This window comes from Eulemur rufifrons, chromosome 5, assembly GCF_041146395.1.
Source record: "Eulemur rufifrons isolate Redbay chromosome 5, OSU_ERuf_1, whole genome shotgun sequence".
Classification (NCBI taxonomy): domain Eukaryota; kingdom Metazoa; phylum Chordata; class Mammalia; order Primates; family Lemuridae; genus Eulemur; species Eulemur rufifrons.
This window is the reverse complement of record NC_090987.1, coordinates 40,432,860-40,448,772: the sequence shown is the minus strand read 5'-3', so window position 1 is coordinate 40,448,772 and position 15,913 is coordinate 40,432,860. Positions and strand designations below refer to the sequence as shown.

The 15,913-nt window shown below is 40.4% G+C and overlaps 1 protein-coding gene and 1 non-coding gene across 2 annotated transcripts in view; one reads left to right on the top strand and one right to left on the bottom strand.

Annotated features, from left to right (window-relative positions):
- Positions 1-15,913, bottom strand: part of TMEM241 (transmembrane protein 241) — a 109,160-nt gene that overhangs the window by 32,963 nt on the left and 60,284 nt on the right. Inside the window, exon 13 of the mRNA XM_069468179.1 lies at positions 14,950-15,043. Within this exon, the coding sequence (XP_069324280.1) occupies positions 14,950-15,043 (94 nt within the window). The remainder of the gene's footprint in view (positions 1-14,949; positions 15,044-15,913) is intronic.
- LOC138383537 (U7 small nuclear RNA) lies at positions 4,229-4,289 on the top strand. The gene has a single exon (XR_011233603.1). It is a non-coding gene; the product is annotated as a U7 small nuclear RNA (small nuclear RNA).

Sequence of the window (15,913 nt, the reverse complement as noted above, 5' to 3'; positions counted from 1 at the left end):
CTGCAGCTCTTTTTTATTGCAGAGCAGGATTCTTTTGTATAAATAGATGAAATTTATTTCTCCCTGACTGATGTGTGGGTTATTTCTTCCAGTTTTACGAATAAAGCTGCTATGGATTTTCTTGAACATGTCTTTTTTAAAAAATAACAGACTTACTGAGATATAATGCACATACCATGAAATTCACTTGTGGAAGGGTACAATTCAATATTTTTAGCATACTCACAGAGTTATGCAAACACCACCACTATCCAATTCCATAACATTGAACATGTCTCCTTGTGGATATACATCTTCATTTCTCTTGGGTATATACTTAGGAGTGGGATTCCAGGGTTATAATGTAGATGTTGTTTAGCTTTAGTGTTTTCTAAGCCAGAAATGTCATTCCACACCCTCACCAACATTTAGTATTGCTAGTTTTTTTTTTTTTTTTCACTGTAACCATTCTGGTGGGTGTGCAGTTCCACATCAGATTTAACACCACTTTGTCTCAATTCTCCATTCTCTTACCACCAACCGAGTATAAACTTGAAGCTGCAATTTCCCTATCAAGGAAGGACTCATTCAACAGTCTTTAGGGCTCACACTTTTTTTTTTTCTTTTCCTTTTTTAAAACAAACATCAGTGTAGCATTTCCAAAATGTTAGATAAAATGACCAATCAGTTCCCCGGAGTCACTTGAAAAACTGAAAAAACAGCTAACACTAACTGATCAACACACATTATTTTATATAATTCTTGCAACATACCTGTGAAGTGTATAAAATTTTTCCCATTTTACAGATGAGAAAACTGATGCATAGAGAAGTTAATTGATCTTTGCAAGGTCACACTGCCAGAGTGGGATTCTAACCCAGGTCTTTCTGTCTCTGTAACACTGGGCTATTTGTCAGTACTCTCCACTGTCTCATCTCCCTAGCCTGGAATAAGATAAGTTATTCTACACTTCTGCTGAATGAATCTGCTGATAGAACATCTTCCTACAAAGCAACTTGAAGAAAATCTTCAGGGAAAAGAAAACCCTCATAAAAAGCATGAGTATTAAAACCAACTTATGTATTGTATAATTCTTAGGGTGAAGGTAAACAACCCAACCAAAACACAAAGAAAACAATAATAACCATGACCACCTTCACAGAAGGTTCAGGCTTCGAATCATCAGGACTGATCAGATCTGGGTGGTTCACACAGTGGTGGCTCAATTCAGATGCCAGGGCCGGGAATACTCCAATTGAAGATGCATCCATTGTCACTGACTATGGGCTCAAAACTGGGCTGGCTGCTGTGGGGTATACAATAAGTCACCTACTCTTTCAGTGCTTTGGAATGAACTCCTTTTTTCATTTCTCAAGTGTTCTAGCTATCTGTGAAGGACAAAACATAAAATGCATACTCCAATGAAAGATGAAGTTTAACAATTACCAAAACCTTCCCTGCCAAAGTGTTGAGCTCTGGCATCCTAACAGTTTAAGGGTGCACAGAGGGAAGTAAAGAGCTCTGAATGGCACTGCCAGGTGGCAGCAAGTGTTTGGCAATTTGCAATTGCAGGACCAATGCTGCTCGCAGTAAAATTGCCAAGGTGGGAACGCAAGGCCTGAAGTTAGGAGAATACCCCTACCCCTACTTGAAGAAAAAATAAATTTTCACAGATGAAAAATCCTCCTTTTGGGGGCAGGAGGTGAAGCACAGATCACAATTTGGGTCATTGAAACCAAAGATTTCAAATTCCAAGAAGATAAATCCAACACAAGGTGAAAAAAGTAAAACTTGTTGTTCTTTTTTTGGAGGGGGAGGGATGGTCATTGTACAAAGGACTAACCAGAGACTTCATTTATTTGTTTAATTTTTTTAGAGACAGGGTCTTGCTCTGTCACCCAGGCTGGGGTGCAGTGGTACTGTCATAGCTCACTGCAGCCTTGAACTCCTGCACTCAAGCGATCCTCCGCCTCTGCGTCCCAAAGTGCTGGGATTACAGGCATGAGGCACTGCACCTGGCCCAGAGACTTTAAAATAATCTCGAGTAAGATGTGCCCTACCTATCCTTAACCTACCTCCATACAGCAGGTGAGCTGCTGGGAAGTACAGTTACCTGATTAACATTGTTAGTTTTTTATTTTCCTGAGTCTTACCCTTACTTTTCTTCTCCTGACATGGAGATAAGGCAAAGTGTTAGCATTTTATTTAACAAATCTTGACCGATCGCCTACTATATTCTACTCCAAATATAACCCACATGCCTGGAAAATTGTGCAGAGAATGCACAAAGCCCCACATAGGGAAGAAAGACCTGAGATGAGGCAGGGCAGAAACAAGACAGGATTCTTCCTGAACACAAATGCACAGGAGGGCCCGCCTCCCCCAGCCCCCCACCGTGCAGCAGCCTTCATCCCCACCCCCACGCTTGCACAACAGAAGACCACCGTGGAAATGCGGCCAGGTGACCCCGCTCCCTGTACAACTGTCTCCCTCAACACCCCCCCGCCAAAGTGCACAGAAACAAGCAGATAAAATTACAAATTCAGTCTCACAGCTACTTGTGTTTACATGGTACAAGGCAATTAGTTGTTGACTTAAAACACTTTTCTTGCCACATACTTGACTAACGGCCTGGCTACTTTAGAGTCATATAAACAGGCACAACCTGCTTGTACTTAACTGTCTGGCCTCAAAGTCAGACACAAGTCTACTCCTATAGAAACAAACACAACATCAAAAGTCTTAACCTACAGAATGACCAGGTTGGTGCAAAGGGCTGATGTCGAGTCAAGAAGGGGAAAAAAGCAAGTCTGGACTACTTTTTGTAAGAGAAGACATAAATTTTAAACCGGAAATATCTACTAAGTCTTTCAAACCCGCATGTCACTCCTTTCTGACATTCACATGTCCAAACTTAGCTTTCCCATAAAAATGCTTGCTCAGACTTCCCAAGAACAGTTTTGTTTTACCAGCTCTGACCACTCGGCTCACTCTCTGCTGACACAGCCCTCAGGCCTGGCATAGCCCACTCTCTGGCCTGGGTACCGGCAGGGCTCAAAATGCTCTTCCTATGTTCAGCCACATCTTGGGGAACTGAGGATATAGACAGAGGGTCTCTACAAAGAAAAGTGAACCTCAACAATAAATGGCACAAATAAAGGAATAGGGTATGGGACAAGAGTATGGGACAATGGAAATCACTCCCCTAGATACACGCAGAATTCCATTTTTCTCTGTTCCTGATGTGAGTGCACAGACCTGCAATGGTGTGTAGAATAAAATCAGTTGATTTAAGCACTCAGTCAGCATTCATTTTTTTCCATACTATCCTACAGTGAACCAAGTACACATTAACTCATCCCCTAGGGAAGGCCTGGCAAACTTTCCCAATGAACTGGCCTTTATGTTGCAAAAATCACTTTAGTTATTTTAAATTATCTGAGATACTAACAGCACCCATAAAAACCTTACAGTCAGGAAATTTACAGAAATTAAGGTCATTGCCTCAGTAAATAAACAAATGATAAATGAGCACATTCACTTAGGCCAAAAGTTGTGAAACAGAATTGCTATCATATTTTTGCAACACAGAACACTGTGATGATCAATGGTACTCAAAATAGCCCAGAAAAAATGAAGAGCACATAACTGGAAACAAGGAAAACAACAATCTCATCCAAAATAGCAAAATGTCCATTCACACCACTCACTTCTCCATGAGTTATTTTGACAATAGGAAATGGAATTTCCAAATTTTTCTCGAATCCAAAACTGTAATTCTCCTCCCATGTGCCCTGTGGGGAGACACGGTTCATACACAAATAATTCCCAGATAACTGACTTCTTTGCTGACTGTCTGCACAGGGCTCCACCTGCACAGCAGCTCCCTGACTTGCCACTTCATGTTCCTGTCGCCTTGGCAGTGATGTCATGGAAAGACTACAACATGCTGTTATTATTGCCAAGCCGGAGACTGTAAAGAAAATTATGCTGCTACTGCTAGGTTTTAATTTTCCATAGAAAAATTATTCTCATCGCCATAGCCACTTAGACTAGTGAAAAAGAAAAATGATTTAATTAGGAAATAGGCGTAATTAGATTTTTCAAGCATACTCTTTCAACATAAAAGTTCCCTTACAGCATGGCTTCATTTGGATTCACAATTTATTTGCCTCAGATCATTCCAGAACATGGGACTGGAGGAAGAAAAGAAAAGGAATAGTAAACTGCTACCAGAAAGTTATATATTCAGTGTTCCAGCTCTTTTAGAATTTGTCTAGCCGGTTTTCCGGTTTTACCAGAAGACCTCAACACCCTCCCCCCAAACAGAAAGTTATACATTCAAGTGAGCTTTGAAATGCAGAGGGAGGGAGGGGTAAGGAGTTTTCAGAAACTGAGATGGGAAGAACTACAGATAGTGGACAGAGGGGGGTGGCCTCCTCTTCTGTGATTACCATTTACCAACCAGAAAGTGTAGAAAGACAGCAACAAGCTCTCTACCCAAAGGACAGTGACAATCAGGATGAGAACAATGATGATGACTAGAATAAAAAGAAGTAACAGTAATAATAGAATACAAAGTAGAAAAAGGAACAGAACTAACCGATTCTGCAGACTTGACCTATAAGAGCAAAATGTGATGGGCATCGTAACTACACTTCTGAGATTTCTTCTGTAGCTTGTTCTTATGTGTGTGTGTGTGTGTGTGTGTGTGTACACACGTGCACATGCGTGTGTGCATGCCAGAAGTTAAATCTGTAAGAACTGCGATTACAGTTACTTACAGATTACAGAACCAGAAAGATTTACTTGTTACCTCCTCAGAAGTTGAAGGTATAACTCTATATTAAGCCCTGGAACTTCCCTACAAATGTATCTCAAAACAATTAAGTAGACAGTTAAAAATTATGTTATTTAGAAGTTATAAAATCTGAGTGATTTCACATTAAAAAAAAAAAAAAACCCTCAGCTTTTTTTTTTTAATTCCACCAGAAACAGCAATAGTTTTATCAGTGGTCTTGGAAGCATTTCAAAATTTCAAACATCAAAACTTAATAGCATCTGTTGACAACATTTTTATGAGTTCATCCTATATTAAAAACAGGTTTAATTTTATCTAGTAAACTGACGTAACCAAGACTCCTTCTTAGTTCAATATCCTGGCAATAGATCAAGAGACATGTCAACATGTCACTGAAGAAAGACATTAGGACCTGCTATTATCTTTACCCAAGCTTCTGAGACCTGGCAAAACAGCCTGAGAGATACAGGCAGTTGAAACTCAGAAAAATTCCTATGCAGTTAAGATTTCTCCATAAGAATAAATCAGAGGCTGAAATTTATCGGCAGACTCACCTCGACTGTCAAGAGAAAACTCCTGTATGGGAAACACAGCCCAGGACGGTGGTCGTGTTACTCCACAAGGAGGTGTTGTTATGGAAACTGCTTTGAAGGCTCCCTGGCAATTCCAGTGTGTAATTAAGGCTAGTGAGTGATCACAGGACAGCCAGCAGGGTGGTCTCCATGGAAACCTCCAAACATACATTTTCACATGCAGAGCGACTATTCTGAATCAATGACTCTTTCTATAGGTTTAAAAACATTGTGAATGGGGCATCAATTGCTTCTTTTGTTAGACAATGTCTGATTAAATATGCTGTCAGAGATCTTGTTCTCATGGATGCTGAATTCTGAACAGTGTCTGGAGCAGGCAGTCCACAGCTAAATTCGCTGCCTAGAACTAGTGAGTACAAATGGGAAATTCAGACTCAGGAAGTCACTGGTTAATTTCGTGAAAGAATTAAACTAGTGGTTTGACAGAGTCAAGGAGGACCTGCCAACTGCTGGCTCTCCCTAATCCAGGGCTGTCTGCATATCATTTAATCGTCTCAATAAAGGTATACATTATTATTATACTTGTTTACAGATGAGAAAAATTATTCACATACCTAGAAAGTGGCAGACCTGGGACTCAAAGCTAGGCCAAAATAAGTCTTTTCTAGATCTATATGACTCTACTTAATGGTGTGTTTGCAGAGCACTTTGCCACCCCCTAACTATTTTCACACACATGATCTTATATATTCTGCTTTGAAAGGCTGAGGATCCCAGGTTCTAGCATTTTCTAATTTTGCAATATTTTTCCCCTTAGTCCTTGACAGCTTGCTCCACTTTTGCACCCACAACACACCCCAGGTTTAAGGGCTCACATGAAACCACGTCTAAGAAGGCTTTGACCACCATCCATCTGGACCGTGTGAGCAACATTCTATCCTAAAGAGCAAGGGAAAGGGAAATCCCATTCTAGAAGTGTGAATTTTGACTGTCCAAACTAAGTAAAAAGAGGGACAAACACTCCAATTAACCTCCTGTAGCATTTACACCACAATCTTCCACAAGAGAAGATGGACTTTGGTGATCCGGATGGCAGAAGGTCAGACTGCTTAGTGTTTCCTACTTTATTCTGATAAGTCTACTAAATAATTTTTACATCTGGCAAATGTTTCATCAAGTAGGCACTGATCATTAATGATATGGTTCCTAGCAGATCATTACATAATGCTGCAATTGAATGTAAACGACACCAGCATTTAGTCTTGAATATCAGATATAGTCAACAGATATAGAGCTCCTTAGAATCACAATGTTTCTGAGCCATCTTTAGTTACCTTCTAGTCCAGACTCCTTGATTTATGGATGAAACACCTGAGGATTAGAGGCTGTCTTAGTCCATTTGGGTTGCTATAACAAAATACCATGACTGGGTGGATTACAAACAACAGAAATTTATTTCTCACAGTTCTGGAGGCTGGGAAGTCCAAGATCAAGGCGCCAGCAGACCTGGTGTCTGCTGAGGGCTGCTTTCTCATAGACAGCACCTCCTCACTGTGTCCTCACCCGGTAGAAGGGGCAAGGCAGCTCTCAGGAGCCTCCTTTATAAGGACACTAATCCCATTCATCAGGATTCTGCCTGTATCCAGTCACAATCTTCTACCTACCTCTTTGTTGAGTGTTTATGAGGCATCTTCTGCCCCACTCCCAGCCCTGCCCTTTACTAACACTGTGTCCCTGAAGGCTAGCAATGTCCTTGCTCTGGTCTTTCCTCAACCAGATTTCTTTGTCCTCTGGGCGGCATTTTTGCACTACTCCTTAAGATCTTCCCTTGCGCTTCCCCACACTGAACTTTTCTAGTTCCCCTTCTATGTCTTGGCTATTACTTCTCTCTCCTGCTCATTGCTGGTCCCTGGCATCTACGTGTATCCCAAGCTAAGTCCTCAACCTCTGTTCTCTCCCCACATCCTCTTACTCTCCCAGCAAGCTCATCTATTGATTCATTTTCTCCATTTCTGTAGCCAAAGCCCAAATGGACAAAGACCTGAGTTCTCACCAACATTTCACTGTACGTCTCCAACTCAAAACAGCTCCATTTAGATGTTTTAGCACCATATGCATTTGTCTAAAGTGTATTTCACCAGCTTTACTTCCCACAGACTCTTTTATAACCATCCCCATTTCTGTCTGTCATGCCATGGATTTCTCATGTCTCTAGCTACACATCTTGGAGCCATCTCTGATCTTCCCCACCCAACGCTCCCTATGTCCAAACTATCATTACCCATCCCCTACCTGTTCTAAAATGATCGGAGTCTTTTATCGAATTCTTTTAAAATGCCACATATTTAACTATATGACAAATGATTAAAATATATTTTCCTTCAAATTGGGCAATCAAGTTTGACCTTTCATCTTTATTCTTGCCTTGGACTTACCTCCCATCTAAATATGTGCAAGTCATTTCCAATCTTTTTTGCACACCATTTCCATATGAACCTGCTCAAACATTATCTTCCTTTAGTCATCCTCATTCAGAGGTCCATAACGGTTTCTGTGGAACAGCTTTTAGGGCTCCTATTCTCTGACTCTTCTGTGCCCTAATTCCCCCCACACCTCCACATCCTCCTCCTCCTCTCGTCACATTTATTTATCACAGTTCTCCACCTGCTCATCCCACCTCAGGGTCCTGCCAGTCATCTGGAAGGGCCTCATTCCCTGTTCCACCTCTCCCAGGCAACCTTGGCCTGCAGGAGCCAGCTCCAGCCGCTCCCCTGCCTCCACCTGCTCACAGAGCGTCTTCATTTTCCCAGCTCCTGATGTTAGCACCACCTAGCTCAGCTTCATCCTCTAATAGTGTCACCCTTGTTCCTTTACCCTTCTCTGGATTACAACATGCCTTAGGCAGGCACTGCACACGACTAATGCAACTGGCCACATTCCCACAACAGTCAGATACTCCGAAGATTTCCCTAAATAAATGTTGACTGACTAGTAGCATCATGTCCAAAAAGGGGGCCATTCAGAGAGATCATGTGGCTTGATATAACTTCTAACACCACCCAAACACTAAGAATCTATTATATCCTAAATCCCAGGAATTGGCAGCTGTTTCAAGGAAGCAGAAAATTATAACACAGGCTTAGGGAAGGGATTAGAGAAGGCAAGCGAGACACCTAGGTTACACATTTAAGGAGATGCCTGTTCATTTTCAGGTGCTGACCCAGCACCATACGGCCCTGAGAGTGAGGCCACTGCATGCACGAAAGATGAAACTCTAACAAAACCAAACCAAGAGACCTATCCAAAGCAAGCTACAGAAAAATTATTTTCCTAGGGCCATAGGAAGTACAGGCTAAGATTTGGTTTTCTGGTCTGTCACTGTCTTCAGGACACAAAATGGTGGCAGTAATTATGGCACTGGCTTTCAAGGAAGAAAGTGTTCTTATGGAGACAGCTTTGGAAGGGGGAGCAAATGCTGGAGCCTCAGACCCCAACAGGGTGAAGCCTGCTGCCTGAGGACGCCTCTCCTACCCGGCTCATCCTGAACACAAACTCACTCTGACCTCTGCTGCTTCTTCCCAGTGACACTGAGAACTCAAGTCGGTTTGAAGTTAATAAGGATGAAACGAGGCACTACTCAATCCAGGAAGGATTCTCATGTGAGGACCTAAATCTGCTAGAGAAACTTACTAGGAGAAAAATATCAATTCATACCACATCTTCCTTGTACATCTACACATTTCATTGCTTTTCTCTTAAATTCATTCACTTTGTCCTGCACTAGTGCTTTAAATTACAAGTGAGAGGGGATCCCAATATTTTATGAAGATGCATTTAGATTTCACATGCCTGAATTTACCAAGAGGAGGAATATTTTTTTAGGGGTTGCTAAATATTCCGTTATTTTTAGTTTCTTAAAATGTCTCTCAAATTCCCCTTGAGGAAAACAATAGTGATAACAATATAAAATGACTTAGAAGGCACTTTTTCCCCATGCTAAACATTGTTAGATCTGAGGAAGACACTGAAAAAGGTGATGACCAGAGGGAGACAGGGACACTTTCTGTCAACATAGATGTTACAAAGTTCATGTGACATCTCCTTGGAAAATGGCCAGCCATGAGTGGGTCCTTTTGGAGCAAGGAAGAAGGTACCCCCGTCCCCCTCAATGACCTCCCTCCCTGTGTATTTTTGAGTCTTCACAGAATCCAGATTCTCCTCTGGCACCAAGGGAACATCCTTCTGAGTCACTTTCTGAATATGTTGGCACCTAGTAGAGTCACAATGACATCATGGGGAAATGCTGTATTGCTGAGTACGATCACGTTGTATTTCAAATGTCAGCACATTTTGATGTGCAGGTAGTCCAAAGAATGGATACATACTCTACCACTGAGGATCACAGAGTTTATTTTCAAATAGAACAAAACAAAACAGGAGAGAGAGATTACTTGATGTACTGAGGCTGCAAGAGACCTTAATGGCTCATCTAATCCAATCCTCCACATTTAAGAAGGATTACATTAAACCATAGCAACCAATTAAAAATCCTCCCTCTTATGAATTAACTATTGAAGAGGAAGCTATGAACCTCCTTCAGAGTTTAGAAAGAAAAAATAAATAAAAAGAAGACTCATGAAATTAGTGGTCAAGTAGGAAAAGCCATATACGCAGAGAAAAGGTCCTTCTAAATCCTAAACAACATGATTTAAGCACCATGCTTTGAGCATTGCTACTTTATAGCTTTCAGCGACGATTTATGAGCCATAAAATTCACCTATTATAAATGCAAAATGCAATGGTTTTTAAAGAGCAAATTTAATAAATTAATTTAAATGACTGTGCAGTCATCACCACAATCCAGTTGTTGGAACATTCCCATTACCAAAAAAAAAAAAATTCCTTCAAGTCTATTTGCAATCAATTTTTTCCTCTAAGAAACTATTAGTATACTGTCTCTATAAATTTGTTTTCCTGGACACTTCACACAAATGGAATAATACTATACGTATCGTTTTGTGAATCGATTCTTTCACTTAGCATAACATTTTTGAGATTCATCCATGCTGTAGCAAAATCTATTAATAGCCCATTTTTTCTGATTGTTGAACAGTATTCCACTGTGTGTGTGTATATAAATACAAATAAATATATATATTTACTGAGTCTTGTTTATATAGATGCAAGTTTACAGATATTAAGATTATTTCCAATTTTTGATTATTATGAATAATGCTAATATGAGCATTCATGTATAGTTTTTTTTATGGTCATATATTTTCATTTGTTTTGGGTAGATTCTTAAGAATAGAATTGCTGGGTTGTAGTCAGTTTATGTTTAACCTTTTAAGAAACTACTAAACTGTTTTCAAAAGTGGCTGTATACATACCCACCAGCAATTTATGAGGATTCCAGTTTCTCCACATCCTTACCAACACTTGGTATTGTCTTTTTCTTTTTAAATATAGCTATACTGGTGGGTGTGTGATATTATCTCACGGTTTCAACTTGCATTTCTCTAATGACTAATGATGTTGAACATCTTTTCATGTACTTATTAACCATCTATATATCTTCTTTAGTGAAATGTCTGTTCAAGTCTTTAGACCATTTTTAAACTAGGTTGTAGGTCATCTCATTGAGGTATAAGAATTATTTATATATTCTAGACACAAGTCCTTTATAAGACACATGAGTTGCAAATATTTTTTCCTAGGCTGTGGCTTACCTTTTCATTTTCTTAATGGTGTCTTTTGAATTGTACTAATAAAAGGTTTTAATTTAAATGAAGCACAATTTTTTTTTTTTTTTTTTTTGAGATAGGGTCTTGCTCTGTCTCCTGAGCTGGAGTGCAGTGACATCATCATAGTTCACAGCAACCTCAAACTCCTGGGCTAGAGTGATCCTCCTGCCTCAGCCTCCCAAGTAGCTGGGACTACAGGCATGCGCCACCAGGACTGGCTGATTTTTCTATTTTTTGTAGATACGTGGTCTTGTTCTTGCTCAGGCTGGTCTTGAACTCTTGGCCTCAAGCCATCCTCCTGCCTCAACCTCCCAAACTGCTAGGATTACAGGTGTGAGCCACCATGCCTGGCCAGTGGAGTACAATTATTTTATGGCCCATGTTTTTGGTGTCATAACCAATTATTTGACAAATCCAAGGCCATTAAGGTTTTTTCCTATGTTTTCTTCTAAGAGTTTTCTAGTTTTAGCATTACATTTAGATTTATGATTCATTTTGAGTTAATGATGTGAGGCAAGGATCTAGGTTTTTTGTTTGTTTGTAGATTGGTTGATATGTGGATATCTGATTGTTCCAGCACCACTTGTTGAAAAGACATCTCTTTCCTCATTGAATATGCCTTGGCATCTCTCTTGAAAACCAATAGACCACAAATGCCCATCCTTATACGAATACCATAATGTCTTGATTATTCTAGCTTTGTATTTAATTTTCAAATCATGTAGTTTAAGTCCCCCAACATTTTTTTTTCTTTTAAGCCAGTCAAATTTAACATTTCTAACTTTGATAATTTGCATCTTTTCTCTTATTTTCTTGGTCAGTCTAGTCTATTAATGCTTTTATCGTTATCAAATGTCCCTATTTTTCTCTAGCAATATTTTGTGTTATAAAGTCTATTTTGTCTGATTTTAATGTAGCCGCTCTAGCCACGTCTCTTATAGTTGCTGTTTGCATGGCATATGTTCTTCCATCCTTTTACTTTCGGCCTATTTGTGTCTTTGACTCTATGGTATGTCTCTTATACACAGTATATAGTTGGGTTTTGCTTTTTTAAATTCAATCTGATAATCTCTATTTTTTGAGTTAGGTATTTATTGCATTCATATTTAATGTAATTATTGATATGGCTGCTAGCAACAAATATCCCAGTCTTTAGCTAGGCATGTCTTTATTGCTCTTTCATATTTGAAGGACAGTTTTGCTGTATATTGAATTCTTAATTGACAAGTTTTTCTTTCAGCATGTTCAATGTGTCATCCCACTGTCTTCTGGTCTCCACTGTTTTTGTTTTCTTTTTTTTCACAACTCCCCCTTCACAGAATTTTTTTTTAAGAAAATGACAAAAGATGGACACTTTATTTATTTATTTATTTATTGAGATGGCATCTCACTATGTTGCTCAGACTGGTCTCAAACTCCTGGCCTCAAGCAATCCTCTTGCCTCAAGCAATCCTCCCACCTGAGCCTCTCGAGTTGCTGGGATTACAGGTGTGAGCCACCATGCCCAGTGGTCCCACTGTTACTTACAAGTAAGCCATTAATTGTATTTTTGTTCCCCCATATGTGCTGAATCATTTTCCTCTTGTTGCTTTCAAGATTTTCTTGTCTTTCAAAAGTCTGATTATAATGTGTCTAGGTATAGATCGCTTTTTGTTTATTCTACTTGGGGCTCACTGAACTTCTTGGATCTGTAAATTAATGTTTTTATCAAATTAAGGCAGTTTTGATCCATCATTTCTTCAGATTTTTTTTAATTTTTATTCTGTTTACACATATATTGATGTGCTTGATGTCACACAGATCTGAGGCTCTGTTTACATTACTTCAATTTTGAATAAATCTTCTCTTTAGATGGAATAATTTCATTTGCTCTACCTTCTAATTCACGTATTCTTTCTTCTGCCATCTCAAATGTTGAGTCTCTCCAGAGAATTATTATTTCAGTTATTGTATTTTTCAACTCTAGAATTTCCATTTGGTCTTTTTTTTAAAAACTTCTATCTCTCTATTCAGATTCAGTATTTACTGAGTCTTTATTTCTTTAAACACAGTTTCCTCCTGATCTCTGAACATATTTAAATAGCTGCTTTGTAGTCCTTTTCAGCTGAATCCTATATCTGAGGACAGACACTCAGAGACAGTTCCTATTGACTGCTTTTTTCCTGCACATAAATCACATTGCTTCTCTGAATATCTCTAATATTTTTGTTGAATACTGAACCTTTTAGATAATATATGGCAGCAACTCTGAATGCTGACTTTCCCCACAAGGATGGTCATTATTGTTGTTTTGCTTAATTAGTAATATTCTTGGACTAAATCTGTCCAATAAAAGGTACAGTTGCTGATTTCTTTACTCAACTTTTTTTCCTGTTTTTATTTTTAAATGTGGCTTCTTGGGGTCATCCCCATGTCTGCATAGCTCAGTGTTCTGGCAAAGGCTAGTTAGAGGTTTTGCTCCAACAGCTTGAGCCAAAAAACCTTCTTCTCTCTGCTCCTGACTCTGTGTGTGGGCTGGGGAGCACATGCAAACCTCAGGCTGTTTTTATGTCTGCCCTGGCTTTTACTTCCTGCTGGCTCTCTTACACGTCCTCTGTGTGCACACAGGCCCTGCTGACCAGGGATGTCTGGGTATTTTGAGTCTGCTCCCTGTCTGCTGCTCATGCACACAGATTGGAGCAATCTGGGATCTATGGAGAGCCATCAAGCCCCTGATGGCTGTCTCACCTCCCAGAACCACCTAGGAAGTCCCCAGCTAGATTGCTGGTCCATTGCTTGTTCCAAAGAGGACTATATATGCAAGCTAGCAGAGCTACTGGCCTTTCCTGTTCATTTGCCATCGAGTTGGCCACTTTGACAGACAATCCTCCAAACAGAGTGAGCCCCTCCTGGAAGCAGCTGCAAAGTTTCTGGTTTCCACAGCCTGCCCTGCTCTGGTTGAGTGATCACACTGACAGCGCTGAGCAGGAGGAAATGGGAATGACAATAGGCACAAATGCCACAAATTCATCCTGGTCCTACCCAAAGTTCAGTAATTTTCATGAACAAATGCTTCTCAGTTTGTTGTACACCTTTGGTCAACTGTTAGAGAGCTGAAAGTGATGTTTTGACAGTCTTTTTCCAGGTTTCTAGTTGCTTTTTGGGAACAGGTTTCATCGGCCTCCTCACTCTGCCATGCTAGAATTCAATATCTCAACCACTCTTTATATTCTGCTGGAACTGGAATTATTAATGCTAGTAAAAGTAGACCATGTGAGTTAAGATATCACTATGAAATCTGATTTTCAAAGGAAAATGTTTGGTTTTTTTTTTTTTTAGTCAACCAAAAAAAAAACAACCATAAAGGTGACTAATGGCCCAAGTTTAAATAATGATTTCATCATATTAAATTTTACAACTTTACTGCTTGGAAGCAGCACCCAGGGCCCTGAAATTTGACTCCTTGGCCATTTGTCTATTTTCATTTCTTTGTCACCTCAAATAGGCTGAGTCCTCTTGGGCAAGTCACTTGAGCTCTGGACACCCTCCCGGCCCCCAGAAAGGAAAGTAAGAACTGCCCCATTCATCTAAGAGTCTAAACCCTTAAAGCTAGAGAAGGCTTAGAGGTTTTTGGGCAAAACTTCTCATTTTCAGATGGGTAAATTAAGGCACAGGGAAGTTAAGGGGCCTACCCATGATCACCTTCCAGGATGTGATAAAAATTAAATATGTCCTACTAATGAAATAGACAGAAGGCATCAGAAATTATTACCAGAATGAATGAAGGATCAGGCTCAGGGGCAGTACCTAGAAATGGCTTCATGAAGATCAAACTTCACATCACCCAGGCTCTGAGAACACTGGGCACACAAGCTTTCTCGAGAGGTATTCCCACCCCTCCGCTCTCTCTTACCTTAGCAAAGAAAATCCAGGCTGCACACTGTCCTGGGGCCAGAAGACTTTTTAGCTTCACTGTACTGAACATGAGAAAGAATCCTAAAAATCCACTGGAAGAAGAAAATATTATTTTATTAGTGAGCTTGTCATCTTCTAGCCATAGCTGACTCGTTGATGCTACATTTTACCAGTTAATTTTGAATTATTACAAAACTTCTAACTCACCTGTGTTTTCTAGTGATCTCTGCCTAATAATACCAAAATTTAAAAACCTATTACCTCTGCTTTTCTAAGGAGCTATGATAGGAGCATTTCATTGGCAGTGGGAAGGGGGCATAGAAACAGGTGAGGTCTCTGGCTAAATCAAGAAAGGAGAAAAAAAAAAAAAAAAAAAACACGGGTGGAGGAAAACACCTTCTGGAGTTTTGGTGCCCACCAAGGTAGAGCTGCAATTTTTTCAACCAAACAAACTGGCAGGAAAAGACTTCCAAAGGGACACTCATCATATGAGAAGAGAGGGTCTCGTCTATGGCCATACCACCCTGAACGCGCCCGATCTCATCTGATCTTGGAAGCTAAGCAGGGTCAGGCCTGGTTAATACTTGGATAGGAGAAGGGAGGGTCTTGACTGCCCCCCGGGCTCCAGGTAAGACCTGAAGTGGAAGGCTGGCTGCAGGGACACACATAGCTGAGGCCAGGACTCCACTGTGGAGATGATGCCTATGCACGTGTGCGAACCGTGGGAACCTGCAGGAGGTCTGGACCAGCAAGGGCACTGGCAGAGCAGTGGACAGGGATGTAGTGCCTATGCTGGAACCACTGTGTGGTCAGAGCCAAAGCAAAGGGGGCTCCAAACTCTTGCTGGCACATGGAGGCAGGATAGCTGGGGAAGAGGGGAGGCAGAGAGACTGCAAGGGAGAGACAGAGAGAGAGAGGCTGACTTCTTGAAAATGTGTGCAGGCGGTGGCTTGAGTGTGACT